Below are 21,603 nucleotides of genomic sequence, written 5' to 3' on the forward strand. Positions count from 1 at the left end.
TTGTTGTGTTGATAATTTGACCAAAGGACAGACTAAAGCTGAAGAAATTTTCTGTATATTATTATTTTAGCTTAGATTCAATACGATATGAAAAGTGGAAAAAGCAGCCAAAATCTACAGAAAGGCTGAAGACCACTTAAAAATTCTACAAGAATATTTTGCTCCTTGTAGTGTAGGTAACTGTATTGATCTGACAATGGAAATTGTTGTGTTACTGCAGCAATATAAAGAATAGGAAGCAAAATATGAAGAAAGGAGGAGTTGCTTCCAGCTGTACTGTAAGTATTTCTGTTTCGCAATTTCTTGAATAAAAAAATTAACCCTATATATTTTTTGTGCAGTAAAGCAGATTATTTAATTAAAATGTATTTGAAGAGAAAATAAATATTTTCCACTTAGTGAACCAAACTATAATTTATATATATATATATATATATATATATATATATATATAAATAAATATTTATATATATATATATTTATATATATATATATATAAATATATATATTTATATATATATATATATATTTATATATATATATATATATATATATATATTTATATATAATATATATATATATATATATAATATATATATATATCACAATTTATTTATATATATTCTATAATATATACTATACTATTTAATTATATATATTTATATACTATATTTATATATCTATATATATATAATATATATATATATTATATATTAGTTATAATATATATATATATTATTATATTATATATAGTGATATATTTATTTATATATATATATAATTTATGTATATATATATATTATGTATATTATATATTATATATATATTATTTATATATATATATATTATTTATTCATATATATATACTATATTTATATATATTTATTTATTATATAATAATATTATTAATTATATATATTACTTATATTCATATTATATTAATATATATATTATATATATATAAGTTCATATGTTGTAATTTATATATATATTATATAATATCAATTTATATATATATATAGTATATATATATATATTATATATAATTACAAAGTGTGTGTCTGTTGGTAAAATAATATATATATATAAATTATAGTTTGGTTCACTAAGTGGAAAATATTTATTTTCTCTTCAAATACATTTTAATTAAATAATCTGCTTTACTGCACAAAAAATATATAGGGTTAATTTTTTTATTCAAGAAATTGCGAAACAGAAATACTTACAGTACGCTGGAAGCCACTCCTCCTTTCTTCATATTTTGCTTCCTATTCTTTATATTGCTGCAGTAACACAACAATTTCCATTGTCAGATCAATACAGTTACCTACACTACAAGGAGCAAAATATTCTTGTAGAATTTTTAAGTGGTCTTCAGCCTTTCTGTAGATTTTGGCTGCTTTTTCCACTTTTCATATCGTATTGAATCTAAGCTAAAATAATAATATACAGAAAATTTCTTCAGCTTTAGTCTGTCCCTTTGGTCAAAATTATCAACACAACACCACAAGAAGAATGTGTTTTTTGAGACTGGGACGTCATTATTGCAAATCACATTCTGAATTTAATACAAAACCCTCCATGTTATGGAAAAAATGAAGAAGCAAACACTTTTAAACATTTGAAACTGAAATGAAATGAACAAAGTGACTAAGCAAAACAAACAATACCGATACAAAATAATAAAAAATAATAATTGAATTAATAGTAACAATTGTCTGGACAGATTTGGTAAACGGTCTAGATACAGTTACAAGAATTAACAGATGAGTTCAAAACTACGCCTGAGTTCACAGATGGGTACTACATGAGTACTTTAGTCATGGAATAATGTAGTACTGACTACAGAGTTGCCTTCTCATGGATCAGAATGCCAGCATTTTGATCCCATCACTACATGGGATTTATTTATTCATATGAAATGGTAACGCAGCTTAAAATTATATGAGTGTGTGTGTGTGTGTGTGTGTGTGCAGTTCTATTATTCAGCTCGCTTAAGACAAACTATATAAACAGTATATAAGCTTGTTCTAATATATTTTGATAATATATGTTTATTGCTATTGAAAATATTAAAGCTTAAAGATGAAATATAATTAGATAAAGGTAAACTAAGGTAAGGTACAAATGTGAAAGCTGTAGGTAAAAATTTCAGGGCATGTTTGTTCTTTTCAAAGCACTCTTTAAGTTTCATTAGATGGATAAAAGCTCAGAAGAGCAGAGAGTAATTTACAATGTCCGTTATGTTATTGTGTTCATTGAGTGTTTTCCCCATTGCATGATAAAGAAGCGAGGTCTGTGTGGTCTGCTGTACCATCTCGTCCCAAAGCAAGATGGAGGTTTTGATCAAACAGCGGTTCGTCTACAGGCTGGCAGAGCTCTAAGAAACGCTGAGGAAAGAAAGGATAAATTGTAGATTGTAATTGTTTTGAGGATTTAAAAAAAAGCTATCTTTAAATAGATTTTTGATTAACATTTTTGGAAGACATGAGGCACAATTAAATACAATCTTGAAACTTTACAACCAATGAAAGAATTGCATTCAGTTTTCCTGTAAAAGAACAATTCAGTATTACAATATTATAATTTGACATTTCATGAAGATGTAATAAAAACACAAAAAAGGTGAAATACGTTTAGTGTGCTGATAAGTATTTGCAGCAGTAGGACAGAACTGACTTAACATGAAACTCAGAGGCCACGGTCACATTATGGTGGAGTAAGGCTCGCTAATTAAACAGAAAAAAAGAGTCCATTGTTTTCCATGTATTAATTCTAAAAGTGTTTCCCATAAACCCATTCTTATGTAAGATGATTTGAGATACTGATGCTGATACTCCTGGTGAAAGGCCAGGGATTCAGTGTATGCAGTCCAAAACTCTTTAAAAATGTTCAAACACTGAATTTAACAATGCGGGAAAATCCAAACACTTTTCTCAGACCCAGGGGCCAGAATCAGCCAACCAAAGTCTCCAACTCAGACTGGACTGCTTTGGAAAATGTGAACAGGGTCATAGGTTTTGGACTTTTAACTGCATTTTCATACATTTAACAGCTTTTCCCACTGATAAAAACTATTCTATGTCTAATACACCAAAATAACTAAGCAGAGATAAACAATAAAAACAGTGAATGCTCAATGTATGTCATAAGTTATTGTTTTTCTTTGTCAGTGATGGTTCTTAAAAGTGAATCCCTTCCCCATCAAATATAAGCCATCTCATACTGATTCCACAATTTTTGAGAGAAAAAAGGCTCACCTGTCGAAGAGTGCCCTTTCCCTGGATTATTTTATATAATAGAAACAGTGGAATGAGGGAGAGGGAGACTGTGGCAATGAACCAGCCCAAGATGTTGGCCCAGAGTGGATAAACATAAGTGCTACTGAACTTCAGCGGGGAATATCTGACAATGGAGAAGATAAAGGTGCCCTGTGATGAAATAAGACAAAGTGGATTATTCTTCAGTGTGAAACTGAAAAGTGTGAATACTCTGCAGTGCCAAAACTGTGGAAAGGGAAACACAAATTACACATTATTATATGACATGACTTACAAAACAGGTGAAAGGAGTGATGTAGCGCCAACAGTACTTCATGAATGGGTGTGGACGATAGCCAATCATGTCTGAGATGTTACCATAAAAACGATCAGCACCTTTAGGTAAAAGAGAGCTATTAGAAAGACCAGCCATTTATTTCAAACTAATTTATACCAAACAAGCAGACGCTGGTCTTTGTCTCAATGAAAATTGTTCTGAATCTGAGCAGCGTCTTTTTTTTTTGTCACAACACAGTCTGTAATTGGTTGGCTATTTGTCTGACTTACCATACACCCAGCCAATGCTCACAGACTGGCAAAAAGAGAGAAGCAGCAGAGTGGTGCCACTACAGACATGATGATCTAACAGCTGAAGCAGATACATTCCTCCCTAAAAAAACAAAAAAGGACAGGAGGAATAATACACAGTCGTTCAAATCCAATGATAAAAAGAAAGTTAGGAAATAAAGCTAATCACAGACATACTCAGTCTCACTCACAACAGTTGACACAAGCATGCTTGGTCATGTCCCTTGGCATGACTTTATAATGCATTTTTTTTCCTTAGGGTTTACTGGAGCAATTTACATTTTAATAGAGTAATTAAAAATTTACTAAAGCAATTTGATGGTTTTATACCAATTAGATGCAAACTTATAAAACTTATATAAAAATTCTGATGTTTATTCTAATTGTGGTTGCCATGGTAATACTGTAAAATTGTATATTACACCAGAAAACAGTAAGTTGTTGTAGCTCCCGTGTATGTTGCCTAATTATGTCTTTGCCATTTTGAGACTTAACCAGAGTGATCTCAGATCTGTTATCTAAAAACTTTTGCAGTGCAAAGTTTTTAAAATTAAAAGTGTTTTCCAAGAAAAGGGTAACTATTATAGGCCTTTTGCCAGAATCTTGAAATCCACCTTATCAAATGAAATCTCTTCTGATCAGTGTCTTTTTCTTTCTGTTAAAATTTAGGAAATCAGAGCGTCATTACAGTTATATATTAGGGGTGCAATGATACACAAAATTCACGGTTCGGTTCGATACTTTGGTGTCACAGTTCGATATTTTTTCGATACAAAAATGTTCATGCTTTTTTAATTTGTCATTTATTAAAATTATAAATATATATTTTAACTCAAAAGTACAGTTTTTAAATTTAATGTTGCTGAAACAACAAAGTAATAAAAAAATAAAATATCTGATCGAGAAATCACTCATCTTTGGAAAAGAGAGTTTATTACAGAGAAATGGCTCTTTCCAAAATAAAAGCTATACTATACGCTTCTTCTGGGCTATATTCTCAGCAGCATATTAAACATATCAGGTCCCCATAAGGAGAATCATGTGCTAACGGCTGTCTAAATGACTCGGGTAAAGTTTGTAGCATGCGTGCTTGTTGTTTTTGTCTGCTTCCACTTGTCTTTGCACTAGGATGATGTCGGAGTAAATGTGCAGTCATATTCGTTGTGTTCCCACTAGTGCTGTCAGCGTTAATCTGAAATGACGTTAACGCCACAACACGGCAAATCTCCGTTAACGAGCTACCGTGGATCGCCCTGCGTGGGGCTAGACGGCAACACGTTAACGAGCTAACTGCGCTAACACACTAGTTCCCACCCATGTAATTGAGCGTTGTGTGGCACATCCGACATACTGTTTTACTTTAGTCCATGACGCGCTTACCTTCAGGGTCATACTTCACATGAAAACCAAAATAATTCCAAAGGCCAGGGGTCCGTTCTTCGTACCTCGCTAAGTAAGTTAGCTGGATTAGATTGTTGACGATTTCGCGTGATCCTGGATCGTTCGGTTCCCCGAAGCTCATCCGGGACTTGCTGCCATAGCAACAGAGCCGTAAGCGTAAACCTGCTCGGGAGCAGGTTTACTTTATGTAAACAGGATTAGATCGCGGCCACGCAGGTATGTCCGCTTCATTTATACGAAAGCAACAGCGATATTCCACCACTGTTTCACCATAAATAAATAACATCAATGTAACTAAAGATAATGCAGCACTTGATCCTTTATTGATTTCACACAGATACATACAGGTCATTTCCTAAAAAAGGGAAATGTACTATTAACATTCTATTACATGTATGTGATTATTACAGATGTAATTCATATTTCAGAGTAGTAATTGCAAATTACTTCGTGTAATCAAGATGAGAGACCACGGCTATAAAAGCGAAGGTGGATTTGGGAAGCCTGTCGCAGCCATGTCCTGTCCGTATACGCGAGCCACCCATTGCGGAAGGTGCAAGATTGATAAGGAGAGTCCTCAGAATTCAGCGTATATTGCGGGATAGACAGGATCCTTTAGCTCAGCGCGACAGTGTGCTCATTGAGAGATATCGATATTCCCGTGAGGGTATTATTTACTTAACCAACTTGTTGACGAGGGGGTGCAGGACCACCACCTGTCTTTTTTTTGCTCTGCCCTTTTCTTGGTTGCTGTTATGAACAAACAAACAGATTATTTCAGGGTCTCTTTCCAAGAGACGAAAAGCAATATAAGTGATAAATATTACCATTCTGTAGAATATTCTTATATTTCACTTTTACTTGTTCCCATGTTCTAGTGGGTCCTGTTGTGGCTCTAATGTGAAAGGGATATAATATAACATAATATAATATAATGTAATATAATATTGGATAATATAGTGTAATATAATAAATCTACCCTACCGCCTACTGGTGTTGGCCAGAGGGGCCGATGGCGCGATATGGCAGCCTGGCTTCTGTCAGTCTGCCCCAGGGCAGCTGTGGCTACAACCGTAGCTGCCTCCACCAGTGTGTGAATGTGAGAGTGACTGAATAGTGGCATTGTAAAGCGCTTTGGGTGCCTTGAAAAGCGCTATATCAATCCACTCCATTATTATTGTTATTATTAAATTACTTACGAGTTTAATTTGTCAGCAACTTTCTGCCAGCCCTCTCTCCTTGCTTTTGCAGCCTTTGCAGTGTTCCCTTGCGTTCTGATTAAACTCTGAAACTCCTGAAATCCCTCACTCAAGAGTTCTTGCTCTGCTGCCGAAAAATACCGAGCGCGCTCCTTCGACATTTTCGCCGACCAATCAGAGGGTTGCCGATCAATGTTTCTACTATCGATGCGTAGCCCCTTTTACGACACCCAGTGATCTCACATTACTTCATCCAGCTGTACTAATCGTCAACAGCAGGTGTGTTCGGAGAACCGGATTAGCGAGCTCACGGTTAGCGCGATGATTTGGTCTTGGATGTGTCATTTGATCTTGGATGTAGTAAGCGACGTACGAAGAACAGGCCCCAGATCTGAATGAGGGTGGGGGAGGTTCAATTTTCCATGTTGCAACTTCTGTCTCGCTAGCTTGTGCCCTGCGCTCAGTGAATCTGCGTTCGACTACTCCGCCTAGGCTGCACTGTCGAGCGCAGATCCACTGAGCGCTCAACACAGACAGCATCGTCAGAAGGAAAGTTGATAAAATAAATTAAAAATTTTGTATTGTTCGATACATATGCGTACCGAACCGAAAGCACTGTATCGAACGGTTCAATATCGATACGAGTATCGTTGCACCCCTAATATATATATATATATAAAAAAAAAAAAACACCCAGCACGCCCCTGCGGGCGGTTTATCCTTCAAGCTCGGGTCCTCTACCAGAGGCCTGGGAGCTTGAGGGTCCTGCGCAGTATCTTAGCTGTTCCCAGGACTGCGCTCTTCTGGACAGAGATCTCCGATGTTATTCCCGGGATCTGCTGGAGCCACTCGCCTAGCTTGGGAGTCACCGCACCTAGTGCTCCGATTACCACGGGGACCACCGTTACCTTCACCCTCCACATCCTCTCGAGCTCTTCTCTGAGCCCTTGGTATTTCTCCAGCTTCTCGTGTTCCTTCTTCCTGATATTGCTGTCATTCGGAACCGCTACATCGATCACTACGGCCGTCTTCTTCTGTTTGTCTACCACCACTATGTCCGGTTGGTTAGCCACCACCATTTTGTCCGTCTGTATCTGGAAGTCCCACAGGATCTTAGCTCGGTCATTCTCCACCACCCTTGGGGGCATCTCCCATTTTGACCTCGGGACTTCCAGGTTATACTCGGCACAGATGTTCCTGTACACTATGCCGGCCACTTGGTTATGGCGTTCCATGTATGCCTTGCCTGCTAGCATCTTGCACCCTGCTGTTATGTGCAATAATATAATATATATATTTATATATATATATATAGTTATATATATATACCATATATACAAACTAACTGTAATGAGCACTCTGATTTCCTAATATTACTATAGTAATATCTTAGAAAAGCTGGTGGTTTTAACTACCAGATTTTGCATTGTGCTTCATCATAGAAACTTCTCTTCTGTGGTGTTTTTAAAGAGATTTTTGAGATAAAAGACATCTCTTTTAATGTTTTTCTACATTCATTCCAGGTATGGTACTCTAATTACATTATGCTTGTGTTGGAGCTCCGTTTGGCCAGTTTAGTTGCCCTACACTTATAAAGGTTCCTTTGTAAGTGCGCATCCGCCATTAGCGTGCTGCCTGCTGTAACCCATAATTTCCTTCGGGATTAATAAAGTATTCTGATTCTGATTCTAAAAGACCAGATCCTCCAGCTAAAAAACATTTTCACTTCTCCAATATGCAGCGATTCAACAAGAAAATTTGGGACACAGGTGACTTCATCTTCACTTTTCCAACAGTTCCATCTCACAATTTCAAATTGTAAATTGTAAAATTGTGAAGACTGTAAACAACTTATCATCTATGTGTACATAACATGTTGTCTGTCAACAAGACTGAATATGGACAAGGCTGATTCTTAATATTAGATGCCTGATCCCTAAGCTCTCAAACAGCACTTTATTAAAAACAGGCATGATTCTGTCATGGAAATCACTGCACTACTAGTCTCAGGATCACTTCCAGAAATCATTGTCTGCCACGTCACCCACAAATGCAGATTAAGACAAAGAAAAAGCCTTATGTGGACACAATCCAGAAACACTGCTGTTATCTCTGTGCCAGAGCTCATTCAACATGGACATGGAGTAAAAAACTGCTCTGTGGTCATGAATTGACATTTTTGGAACACACAGACACCACATGCTCCAGGCTAAAGAAGAAATGAATCATCTGGCTTGTTATGAGTGCTCAATCCAAAAGCCTGCACCTCCATGATATAACACCTTATAAAACCCCCTTTCGCAGCAATAACTTCTTTATTGGTTTCTAATGTCATTGTGGAAGAATTTTAGCCCAGTCTTCCCCAATGACTAATGAAATATTCTGATTCTGAGAAACTTTAGCCAAGTCTTCCCTACAACAATTTATTTATGCATAGCTCTGTTAAGGCTCCACTGCAGCATTTCAGTCTGTTTGAGGTCTGGGCCATTGCAGCGTCTTGATTTTTATTTTTCTTTGTCAGCCATTCTGTTTTGGATTTGTTGTTGTGCTTGGAATCATTATCCTGTTGCACGGCCCAGTTTCAGCCAAGCTTTAGTTTCAAGTTGGTCTCACATTTGACTCTAAAATACTACGGCATGTTCTGCTCAATGACTGCAAGCTGCATAGCAAGCCTGATTCATCACCCCTCCTCCAGCAAGTAATGTAAACTTCATGAGTTGCTTGACATCTGTGACTCTGTGCATTATGGCTAATCATCTCCACGTTGATCTTGTCTGGCCAAAGGACATTGTTCCAGCATACTTGTGGTTTCTTCAGATGCTGCTTTGCAAAGCTAAACCGAATCTGTCATACTCTTTTTAGAGGAAAAAATGTTTTCTCTTAGTAAGCCTTCCAGGCAAGCCCTACTTATTCAGGTTTTTTTTTCTATTATAAACTTCAACATGCTAACTGAGGCTTAGAGGGTTTTTTTCCTGGGCATTGTATGGCCTAATCTTAAAAATGTCCACTCCCAGAATAGCATGGCATAGTGTTAACACTCACCTAAGTGCTCCAGACCAGCAAACTGCCAAAACATCCACTATTATAGACGTGGTCACACTTGCTGATAATTAGTTAATTAAGTGCACATGATTTTAACCTTAATAAAATAACCACATAGATATGTTGAAAGTGTTAAAACTTGAAAATTCAATCGAGGTGCATTATTGTGAATTGTATTTTACTTCAGGTCACTGATATGGGGGTAAATAAACTTAAATTTGTCTTTTCTTATTAATAGTAATTTGGAATCAAATAAATTATTATATCTTGGTTGGAACTTCAATAATTAAATGGTATCCAATCACAAAATTTTGTGTATATTATTTTGCCAGTTAAAATAATTAAAAAACATATATATGTCAGCCATATATATTTAACTGTCACCTTAAATTTAACTTTAGCTTGTGTTAAATAGGTTAGATATTACAGCAAAGCCATTAATTCATTTAAAGAACACAACAAAGCATTGATTAATGCACAAGGTTACACTGAAACATGAGCAAGAGAAATATTGCTGTAGCGTCAAACCACAATCTTTGCATTGAATGTCAGGCAAGCAGGACATGCTGATTAAAGTGCATTATTAGAACAAGACACATATTAGCAAGTACTGAGAAGCTACAGCAACATATTCAAGAACCTTAGATGAGCAGAAGACCCAAATACATAATTAAAATGCAGCTGTTTTCTAGAGCTGGAACGTCAAAAGAAGGAAGCGTCAGTCACAGCTGGAGCTATAGAGGCTCTAGTGCAGTGGGAACCCTGCTAAGATACTAAGTTGGAACCAGTATAAAAAGGCAGTGTTACAAAGGTAAGTGATACCCAACCACCAGTCATGACAGCTGCATCCGCTCTACTCAGCATGGAAACTGTGGCCAAATGCAACCCACGCAATCCCCAGATACAACTCCCCCCAACTCAAAGGCATCATTCATAAAGTATACACCACAGTAGCAGTAATCCTGGAGATAAAAGAGCAAGAATGCAACATGCAATACTTGTTTTGCACAGTGACAAGAGTAAAGGATTTCAGTTGCGGGTTATAGTGTTACACCAAAACCAAAATTGATCAAACTCACATCTGGAGCACATACGTGTTCTTGCTATGTAAAAGAATTCTTCCATACTTGGAAATTGGATCCTTGGGGAAAAAACTCCTAAATATGAACTGTATTCTAGTTAGCACACCATAGCGGTCTCATTTTTAGGTAAAACTAAATGTTTAGATATAAGATTTATAGTATAAGTTTATTCTGTTCGTTTATTTTTCATTAGATCTGTCTTAGCCCCCCAGAATACATGGATTTAACCCCACTGTTTCATCCCTATTTTTTAAATGTGTTCCAGTAGAGGCCACTTCCCTTGATTCTACCTGTACACTAAAACATGTAGTGTCAATAACTAAGGTTTAGTTAGTAGTTGACTACATACCTTATATAGTTCTTTCAGTCTCACTACAAATCACATTAAGAGCTATATCGGTCAAACAGTATCAAAAACTTCCTTAATGTTTTCTTATCGTGTAGCTCCGTCTGTACTGAATACGTACCTCAGTGACCAAGGAGAGTCCCAGCAAACAGCAGGTACAGCATACAGCCAGCAGAAGCAGCTCACGTCTATAGCCTTGATGCAGGCAAGGAAAAAGATCAACCAGTGATGTCATCACACACTCCAGACCAACAAACTGTAAGGAACCAATTGCAACACACGGTTTGTTTATTAGTCACATAGTATTCCATTTCTTCATTCATACATACTCTAACGTGGATTAGTACCTGACTATCCAACCCAAGCAGAATGATCATGAGGAAGAAACACACCGACCACACTTGGGGCACTGGCATCATGGCTACAGCACGGGGGTAAACAATGAATGCCAACCCTGGACCTACAAACAAATAATGTAAAGACAGATCAAAGATGTAAATTATAGGACACAGACAGGAATCGTTATGTGTGGATACTTCAGTATACTGTCTTATTGCTTTTATCTCTATTATGGTGCTAAAGGAGAGGCCAAGGGATCCATCAATTTCTTTACGAAAACATCCTTTTTTGTTGTTATTGTTTTGTCAGCCACAGCAGTTTGCCTTGTGGTCTGCAGTACAATCCATTTAAAGTTCCTGTTTTCGCTTGTTATTTTAGTTCAGCTGCTCAATCATGTTTCTAGCGTCATAGACTTTTATTGCCTAGCCATACTGGTGTACTAGCTGTGGAAACTAATTTGGCATTATTGTCTTACTGTCTTACAGGGGGGAGAAATCATCACCCCCACCCGAGATTGGGTACATAGCCCCAAGTGCGATAGGAGAAGGATCGTTGAGTGCGAGAGGAACTGAAGGGGCAGTACCCTCCATGGAGAAGGAGGCTAGAGGGCAAGATCAAAGTAGCACGGAGGGAGGTTAGCCAACTAACGGAGTTGCAGAAAGGTGCGACAAAGAAGGTGCATAAGAAATACAGCAAGCTGTCCATACCTGAGGCCTTGGAAACTGCCAAGCAAAGACTCACAGCCTTGGCCAGCCGCTTGAGGAGGTACACCAGAGAGATAGAAGGCAGGAGAATAAACCAGCTGTTCTCCACAGAACCAGCAAAGGTGTACTCTCAGTGGCAAGGGAACAATAAGAGAACAGCACCACCAAGGCTGGAGACGGAGCAATACTGGAAGAGCATATGGGAGAAGGACGCAACCCATAACGGCAATGCTCAGTGGCTAGTGGATCTGAGGGCAGACCACAGCGACCTCCCTGAACAGGGTCCAGTAACCATCACAGTGGCAGATATCCAAGAAAGGGTCTCCAGTATGAAGAGTTGGACAGCACCAGGGCCCGACATGGTTCACGCCTACTGGCTAAAGAAGCTGACTGCACTCCACGAGCGTCTGGCAGCACAAATGAACCAGCTGCTAGTTAACGAGAGACACCCGGAATGGCTAACCGAAGGTCGGACGGTCCTGATCCCCAAGGACCCCAAGAAGGGACCGGTCCCCTCCAACTACCGACCAATAACCTGCCTCAGTACTACATGGAAGCTCCTGTCAGGCATCATATCGGCTAAGATGAACAGGCACATGGGTCAATACATGAGCGGGACACAGAAAGGAATTGGCAAGAATACCAGAGGCGCAAAACACCAGCTACTGGTAGACAGAACAGTCAGCCGAGACTGCAAGACCAGACTGACCAACCTGTGCACTGCCTGGATTGATTACAAGAAGGCCTATGACTCAATGCCCCACAGCTGGATACTGGAATGCCTAGAATTGTACAAGATCAATGGGACCCTAAGAGCCTTCATCAGGAACTCAATGGGGATGTGGCGTACAACACTAGAGGCCAACTCCAAGCCCATAGCACAAGTCACCATCAAGTGCGGGATCTACCAAGGAGATGCTCTGTCCCCACTGCTGTTCTGCATAGGCCTGAACCCCCTCAGTGAGATCATTAACAAGACTGGCTACGGATACCGACTACGGAACGGAGCAGTTGTCAGCCACCTCCTGTACATGGATGACATCAAGCTGTATGCCAAGAGTGAACGAGACATCGATTCACTGATCCACACTACCAGGCTATACAGCAATGACATTGGAATGTCGTTCGGACTGGAGAAGTGTAGTCGGATGGTAACAAAGAGAGGGAAGGTAGTCAGAACTGAGGGGATTGAACTACCAGAAGGCAACATTGCAGACATAGAGGACAGTTACAAGTACCTGGGGATCCCGCAGGCGAATGGGAACCATGAAGAGGCCGCTAGAAAAGCTGCAACCACCAAGTACCTGCAGAGGGTCAGGCAAGTCCTGAGGAGTCAGCTGAATGGTAAGAACAAGATCCGGGCCATCAACACGTACGCCCTGCCCGTGATCAGGTACCCTGCTGGGGTAATAGGCTGGCCAAAGGAGGAGATAGAAGCCACTGACATAAAGACAAGAAAGCTCCTTACCATGCATGGAGGGTTTCACCCCAAGTCCAGCACCCTGAGGCTGTACGCTAAGCGGAAGGAAGGGGGCCGGGGACTGGTGAGTGTCAGCACCACAGTCCAGGATGAGACAACGAACATCCAAGAATACATTGGGAAGATGGCCCCAACTGACCGAGTGCTCAGTGAATACCTCAGGCAGCAGAAACCCAAGAAAGAGGAGGGAGACGAGGAACCATCATGGAAGGACAGGCCCCTGCACGGTATGTACCACCGGCAGATAGAGGAGGTGGCTGATATCCAGAAATCCTACCAGTGGCTGGACAAAGCTGGACTGAAAGACAGCACAGAGGCACTAATCATGGCAGCACAAGAACAAGCTCTGAGACAAGATCCATAGAGGCTGGGGTCTATCACACCAGGCAAGACCCCAGGTGCAGGCTGTGTAAAGATGCCCCAGAGACAATCCAGCACATAACAGCAGGGTGCAAGATGCTAGCAGGCAAGGCATACATGGAACGCCATAACCAAGTGGCCGGCATAGTGTACAGGAACATCTGTGCCGAGTATAACCTGGAAGTCCCGAGGTCAAAATGGGAGATGCCCCCAAGGGTGGTGGAGAATGACCGAGCTAAGATCCTGTGGGACTTCCAGATACAGACGGACAAAATGGTGGTGGCTAACCAACCGGACATAGTGGTGGTAGACAAACAGAAGAAGACGGCCGTAGTGATCGATGTAGCGGTTCCGAATGACAGCAATATCAGGAAGAAGGAACACGAGAAGCTGGAGAAATACCAAGGGCTCAGAGAAGAGCTCGAGAGGATGTGGAGGGTGAAGGTAATGGTGGTCCCCGTGGTAATCGGAGCACTAGGTGCGGTGACTCCCAAGCTAGGCGAGTGGCTCCAGCAGATCCCGGGAATAACATCGGAGATCTCTGTCCAGAAGAGCGCAGTCCTGGGAACAGCTAAGATACTGCGCAGGACCCTCAAGCTCCCAGGCCTCTGGTAGAGGACCCGAGCTTGAAGGATAAACCGCCCGCAGGGGCGTGCTGGGTGTATTTATTACTATCAAAATTATATATATATATATATATATATATATATACCAAAAATGAATTAATACCAATTAATTGCCTATAATAAATATAGTTACATGCCTCAACTATTAGCCACCTTCCCAAAAGGCCTGAAAGTTGGCAATCCTGTATTATTATCTGCTGATAATAATACAGGGTTGCCAACTTTATCCTCTGCATTCCTAGTATCCACTGGTTAGCTTTAATCAGACTCACCTTAACTAAGATGATTCAAGTTTAAGCCAAAATATCAAAAGAGAAATAAAATGACAGAGCAACATATGAGCTCTGCCAGAAAGCTTCTTATGATTGAAAGAAAGAAAAGAAGAATCACAAGATCTTCCCAAAGGGTGAAAAGTTTACTGCCATGCAGGTTTCCTGAATATTTTTACAACACCAGAAAGCCTCAAAGAAAATGTATGAAACTGCCACTCTCATGTCCAGTATATAGTTGAACTGAAGTGAGACAGTACATGCCTGATTCTGCTACTTCAGAAATATCCACTCCTTGTTCATATGTCATGAAACCCAACACAGAGAAAATGGCAAAGCCTGCCACAATACTCGTGGCACTGTTCAGCAGACACAAGTAGAAACAGTCCCTGCAATAAAATGAATATGGTAAGTAGAAATACTTAGACACAGATGTTGTAGATGCTGATGCTCAACTTAAAAGATGATCATAATGATCTTTATGACAGTTAGTACTGGACTTACTTATAACAGTTGTTGTTGTAAGTGTTATAACTCCCAAGAGAAGTGAGGAAACCAAGGCCAATGGCATAAGAGAAGAAGATTTGAGTGCCAGCATCCATCCACACCTGGAAAGGTCAAACAAAATCATCGTGTGTGTGTCTGTAGTGCATGAATGTCACTGTAAAACATCTAGCTTTTCTGGTCTCGGGTCTCTATGTGCTTTCTTTACCTGGGCATCTAACAGGCGAGAGATGTCAGGGTAGAGGTAATAAATGATCCCATCCTTTGCCCCTGGGAGGGTAACACCACGTATAAGCAAAACAAATAGCATGACATAGGGGAAGGTTGCTGTAAAGTAGGCTGCCTGAAAAAAATAAAATAAAAAAGAGAAAAGAGATGGTAAAGAAAGTTATAGTTTGTTTTAACCTGTCATTTCACTATTTTATTCATATTTCTTTCTTTAGTTTTACTGTATTGCACACTTGCTTTCCTAAATCCAGCTTTGGTGTGGCACATTAGTAGCATCTTGGGTGTATTACTCTTGAAATAAACAGTTCCCACAACGTTAATCAGATCACTATAACTTCCAGTGTAATGTTTAGCTTAAACGTGAATATTACTTACCTTTTGAAAGGATAAAAATCACACCAACAGCTTTTCTTTATAGCTGCTCTTCTGATATTACTAATCAGTGCTTTAAAACATGGTGTAACGCTTACTAAATACTTTACTTTCTTTGGAAAGTTGAAAGAAACTTAAACTAACCCCAGCCAAGTTATGCTTTGTATCGTTTTTGCACCATTTAGATCTTACAATAAGAAACCTGTCACACACTGCACACATAACAGTGAATCTTGTCCCCATTACTCATAAATTTCATGAATGACAAGTTTAAAAACCATACACTTCAGTATCAGATTAATTCAAATGAGTTCATAGATGGTTTTCATGCAAGCATCTGGAACGTAAACTGAATAGAGGATGGAGACATAGCTGCTGCATGTTCAGCAGTGTCCTAAAAGAACATAGGAAGAGACTATTTCATTTGACTATTTGGAGACTGCGTATATTCATTTATGTAGCCAGAAAAAGACTTCCTTCATCTTTTTCATAAAAAGGACAACAGCACGTCACAACAAGCATTGCTAGCAACAAAATTCAAGATAAATGGCATGAGATGGGTAGCTATGACAGACAATTACATCAGGCAGTAATGACACTTATAATACAGGTATACAGGAAAACTGGGAGCAGGAGACAGACCAGTGCTTGGACATATAAGTGGGTTAGGAAACAGCTGAAGATGTCACATCTGTCACATTCAATTTTGGATGAATGTGCAAAGTGCTTTTCCCTGCTGTATCATGTATACTGAGCAACCCCTATTGAGCAACTTTTATCAAATTGTACTGTACATTGAAAAAATGTGGATAAAGGGGTAGCAGTATGGATCAAAATATGAAAACAAGTCCTGATCAAGCATGGGTATGTAAGACTGGGTAATGACACACTGACTTAATGTGCTGTGACCTCCAGTAGCTACTGTGCTTGTGTGCCTTTATTCTAGTGTTTCTAATGCATGCATTAACATAGAGAATTGCAGGATGTGAGTTTGCAGACGACAGTTTATGTCATGGGGCAATACTCACCCTGTGCACCATGCAAGCTACAGCAGCCACTAGCCAAAAGTTTCAACAATCAGAAGAAATTTTTTTTTTAAATGGTTGCTTGTACCTCCTGTGTTAGTGTCTTAACAGTGCAACAATGCAGTTATTTACTTTATAACTATGTGAAAATTTCTTCAAAAATACATGAATCGATGGTTCTAATTGCCAATTATACAGCTAATACTGTGTAATTTGACCAGATTTTACAGCATGAGTAAAACAGAGAAATAAAACTATGCTGTTTCTGATCGTTGGCGTTATTTACCCAAGCTAAACTAAACCATTAATTATAGTTGTTATACTATATATATATATATATATATATATATATATATATATATAACTTTAATATATATATATATATATATATATATATATATATATATACAGCATTTTATTTGGTTTTTAGAATGGGTTTGATGATTTCAGTTTAGTCTCTATTGTTTGAAAATGTTGAAAATGTTCTGTTTGTTTCAGTTTATTTGTATTTGTTTTAGTGTTAGTTTTAGTCTTTTTAAGATTATATAGAAAGGATAGGTCAGAAGCAAGATTTCAGAAAGTCAGTCTTAGACATCCAAAGTCTCAATAAACACGCACATCAAATCCTTATTATGCTAGTTTGAAATTTTAAAATGAACAAATACTAAAAGTGAGTCCCTCAATATTTTATTATATTTTTATTTCCAATTTCACAAAGCATTTTACTTTGTTTTCTTTTCTTTTTTTTTTCAAAAGCCTAGTTTTTATTTTTATTTTAGTTAACTAAGCTGCTTCATGTTAGTTTTTAGTTTAGTTTGAGTTAGCTCAAATAACCTTGATTTAGCCTTCAAATATAAAACAACCCAATGATGTATACAAATTTTATGTGGAAATACATACATTCTGCAACCCTCTAATAAAAATTGATTAGATTTAATAAAGGCTCTTTATTGCTAATTCAGACATCTTGGATTTTTGTACTGAGTCACTGTTTTTTGTTGTTTGTTTGCTGTCAACAAGCACGGTGTTCCACAAGGCTCTAGGTTGAATCCTCTGTTATTTTTTTAATGCACATTCTTTCACAAGGCCACATTATCAGGACTTTTAAAATCTTTTTAGAATGATTTTATGATATACTATTACGACTTTTCTTGTTTGTTTGTTTTTAAAGGAAAAAATTTTAAAAAATAAGATGTTCAGTTTTTAAATTACTAACCTTTCCTGTCGACTTGATACCCTTCCAAACACAAAAGTAGCAGATAATCCAGCTGAGGATGAGACAAAGGACCAGTTCCCATCGCAAGCCCCCAACTTCCTCAATACCACCAGAGACCTTTAAAACCCGACGCCTGGTCAAATGAAGGGAGCAGTGATGTGGGTGAGAGGGAGACCGGGAGACCACAAATGAATGGCAGGTGAAAGGGAAGGACATGTGGAAATTGGGAGGGAGGAAAACTGAGTGCTAGATTGGATGACTGACGGATGGCAAAAAAAAGTGTGGGAGGAAGTGGAGAGTTAAAAGAAAACATCTGAAAATGATCATAAAGAAAGGAGGAGAGAGGGAACGAGACAAGTAAGGGAGGGGAGTGAAAAGGGGGGGGGGGCATTCTGTTTAACTTGTGTGAGTTGACTATATGCTTACTGCCAAAACTCCACAACAGGAAGAGTAGTGTTCAGTCTGGACGTCATACTCAGATTCAGATGGCTTAAGTCCAAGCATGAGTCTGGTATAGGGAAATAAAACATCAGCAAAGTAAAAATGCCCATTTACAGTGTCAAAGGTGTTGCCTTCAAATTATATTTCATATATTCTATATTCAAAACTATTACAGCACACAACAAGCAATGCATACAATAGTCACTGCTTTTTAGAATATACCAGTACTGTAGTACCTGTGTTCCAGTAGTGTCCACATGTGGCCCAAGGTAAATCCCCACTGAAAGACTGGAACAGGTAAAAGAACGCCCATGCCAGGATTATAATATAAGATGTTGCACTGAATGCGATGATTAAGTGACTGGCATAGCCCATGCCTAAAATGAACAAACAAATAAATAAAATTGGTAATGGCCAACTATTGAAACTGTTCTGTTCTTGCACAGCACCTAAAGTCTGAGAGCTAAAAGGTGCGCAAAGGAAACACCGCAGACATAAGCTATATACAAGTGCAATGTCAGTCGAAACACTGTGTAAACACTTTCTCTTTGCAGAGGTCTAATTATATAAATAAGGTCGTTGTGCGATGAAGCAGGAATATAAATGGAATGTAACCAACATATTTATGAAATGCATTCATGTGGTTCTTACACTTAACAATCATGCGTGTAGTAATATTTTACATGAGCATAAATAATTTATCATTCTTCCTCTTCCAGTAGCAGTGATTACTTTCCTACTGGAAGTGTAAACAACTTCCTCTCTGGCACCTTGCCTCAACACTGTTTGTTGTTGGACCGAGACCATTTTTGGACACGGAGGCGGTCTCAGCAGTGTTTCTAGGGGAATAATCGAACACGCATAAAAAAATAGACTAGGATACAAGCCCGTTGACAAATAAGGACTCACTGAATATATATAAATTATGACTGACATTTCGGAGAAAAATTTGGGGGAGTTTATTTTAATTACCTTGAAAGAGCGGACAAATCCTTCTCCAGCAAGTAATTCCCCCCTGGCTAGTGTACTGTCCCAAGGCAGTCTCAAGGAAAAAGAGGGGGATCCCGCACGTGAATATGAACAAGATGTATGGGATGAAAAACACACCTGTAAGAAAGGCGGAATTTTTCGTTCTAACGCACGGAGGAAAAAAATACTGGTGGACAAAATGTGCTTGACGACTAAGAGCGTTTCTTTCACCCACCTCCTCCGTTTCTGTAGCACAGGTAGGGGAACCTCCACACATTCCCGGGTCCAATGATCGCACCCATCACAGTCAATATGTACTCGGCTTTGGTTCCCCAGTGCCCCCTTCCTTCCACCTCTTCAGCCTTCTCTGGGTGACTGTTTGGCACACAAGCTGTGAAGGTGCCATTCTTGCCGTTTGTGGTCATCTGGTCCCCCATTTAAATGGTTTACTTGGTGCCAGATTTCCTTTGTTTCTGTGTAAAGTTCCCCGCGCACTGGACTAAAACTCACACGGGGTTGATCACACGAATATGAAGCTAAAGATGCCACTGATGTGGCAGCGGCACTGATACGCTGGCCCTGTTACTGTGACTTGTGTTGGCTGAGAGGGGTACTCGCCTACTTAAGCTGCAGAGAAATGTGTGTTTTCTGGGGTGCAGGGGGGAAAGAGTGATGAAAGAAGCTTGTGATGGGGTCTACTGCTCCGCCTTAATTCATCCGACACCGACAGCAAAACAAAGCCTGGGGTACTGAACATTTCAACACATTATTCATCCTCCTAAGAATAAAGAAAAAAAGAATCTTCTCAATTAAACCTTTTCTTTTGTTATTTCCTTCCTCTTTGGAGATAAAAGACACAAAATCAGATACCAATGGAAATCCCGTGATTTCCTCTATTTAGTATGTATGGACTTATAGGGTAGCTCAAATAAGTCGAAAGATAAAGACAAAAAACAAATGTCCATTACAGAGGATATAAATGAATAGACTGGTTCTCAGGAGGTTATTTATTTATTTATTATTTTATATAGCCTCATATATCTTAACTCATAGTACGGTAAACAAATAAATGCAGAAAAAACAACAGGTTTTTAGCTTTACTTGGATCTCGAACTCAGAGAAGACATTTAAAACTGTTTTGACCAAAAAAAAAAATGTCAAAAATTGATTCAGACAGCTGAAGAGTCTAGCAACATTTATCATATTAATTTAGTTTAGCATTAAATGTCTTGTTTTTCTGTATAAGAAAATCGACGTCCAGCCAATAGTTCCTAACGGACCTAAGAATTGTGCATAACAACAGGCAATTACGCACAATTCTTAGATCGACCTTTAGGTGGCACTATTTATAACATTAACATTTTTCGTACCACACAGCTCTCTTTAAGACAAAAAAGTCCAAATGTCACACTGAGAATAATATGCATTTAATTTTCTGCTTATTTTTATTGGTTTGACTAATAAATAAAGTAATGTAAAGATATAGACATGCCCTTGAACTTTAACAAGCATCTTCACATTATTTATTTATTGTAGAGAAAATAAGCAACTACTCCTGTTTACTCCTGCAAACAGAAGAAAAGCTCTAAATCAATAAGCCTCAGAACTTTGCCTCCTTAAAATTAATTCACTGTTTAAGGCAGGGCAGAATTATTTGTTATGCATTATAATTATTTATCATGAATTGTCATGTGTTGGCAGTTTCTGATCGAGATAAGTTGTCTTACTCTTTAAACTGCGCTAATACTCAATACCAAGGATCTGAAAATGATACAAAGGCAGAAAGATGACACTGAAGCACCCCAACTGTGAACTTTTGCAAAATGTCAGTTCATTTAATTCAGTTTTATTTATATAGTGACAAGTAAAACCAGCTGTCACCTCAACTGTTACCTTTTTATATAATAGGTTAAAGATCCCAATATGTTAGAGAGAAACCCTAAATATCAGTCAATACAGATGTTGAAGCACTTGGTGACAGTGGGAAGGAAAAACTCCCTTTTAACAGGAAGAAATCAAGAAGCAGATTCAGGGAGGGGTAGCCATTTGGCACGCTGGGTTGGGGATGAGGGGGGAAAGAACAGAGCAGAGGGAGACTGGAGAAAGGACAAACTATAAAAAAAGAGTTAAAAAATATTCACTAAGTGAAAAA

At 38.5% G+C, this 21,603-nt stretch overlaps 1 protein-coding gene across 2 annotated transcripts; it reads right to left on the bottom strand.

The window, feature by feature from the left end:
- Positions 1–1,175: 1,175 nt before the first annotated feature.
- On the bottom strand, positions 1,176–20,257 carry LOC102295328 (sodium- and chloride-dependent GABA transporter 2-like). 2 transcript variants are annotated; one of them, XM_042227172.1, is made up of 15 exons: positions 19,687–20,257; positions 19,455–19,589; positions 18,719–18,859; positions 18,468–18,549; positions 18,042–18,174; positions 15,409–15,543; positions 15,201–15,304; positions 14,961–15,085; positions 11,266–11,378; positions 11,040–11,174; positions 3,828–3,930; positions 3,556–3,656; positions 3,261–3,431; positions 2,315–2,390; positions 1,176–1,283 (listed from the first exon to the last, which is right to left on the bottom strand). In XM_042227172.1, the coding sequence occupies exons 1-15, from the start codon at positions 19,886–19,888 to the stop codon at positions 1,276–1,278; spliced, it is 1,764 nt and encodes a 587-aa protein (XP_042083106.1). In that variant the 5' UTR covers positions 19,889–20,257; the 3' UTR covers positions 1,176–1,275. The 2 variants fall into 2 exon arrangements, with proteins under 2 accessions (XP_042083106.1, XP_042083105.1); XM_042227171.1 differs by lacking the exon at positions 1,176–1,283 and having other exon boundaries at positions 1,308–2,390; positions 19,687–20,256.
- Between the last annotated feature and the right edge of the window lie 1,346 nt (positions 20,258–21,603).

This window comes from Haplochromis burtoni, unplaced genomic scaffold, assembly GCF_018398535.1.
Source record: "Haplochromis burtoni strain Fernald_Lab_line unplaced genomic scaffold, NCSU_Asbu1 Contig_247, whole genome shotgun sequence".
Lineage (NCBI taxonomy): Eukaryota > Metazoa > Chordata > Actinopteri > Cichliformes > Cichlidae > Haplochromis > Haplochromis burtoni.

Bases quoted from the DNA above. Each gene is read 5' to 3' on its own strand.
- LOC102295328 (XM_042227171.1), bottom strand. From the start codon at position 19,888: ATGGGGGACCAGATGACCACAAACGGCAAGAATGGCACCTTCACAGCT. The intron at 11,379-14,960 runs GCATGTACTGTC...ATTTGTTTGTAG, and splicing joins TTCTGAAGTAGCAGAATCAG to GTCCAGGGTTGGCATTCATT. The intron at 3,432-3,555 runs GTAAGTCATGTC...ATTTCATCACAG, and splicing joins TCACTCCTTTCACCTGTTTT to GGCACCTTTATCTTCTCCAT.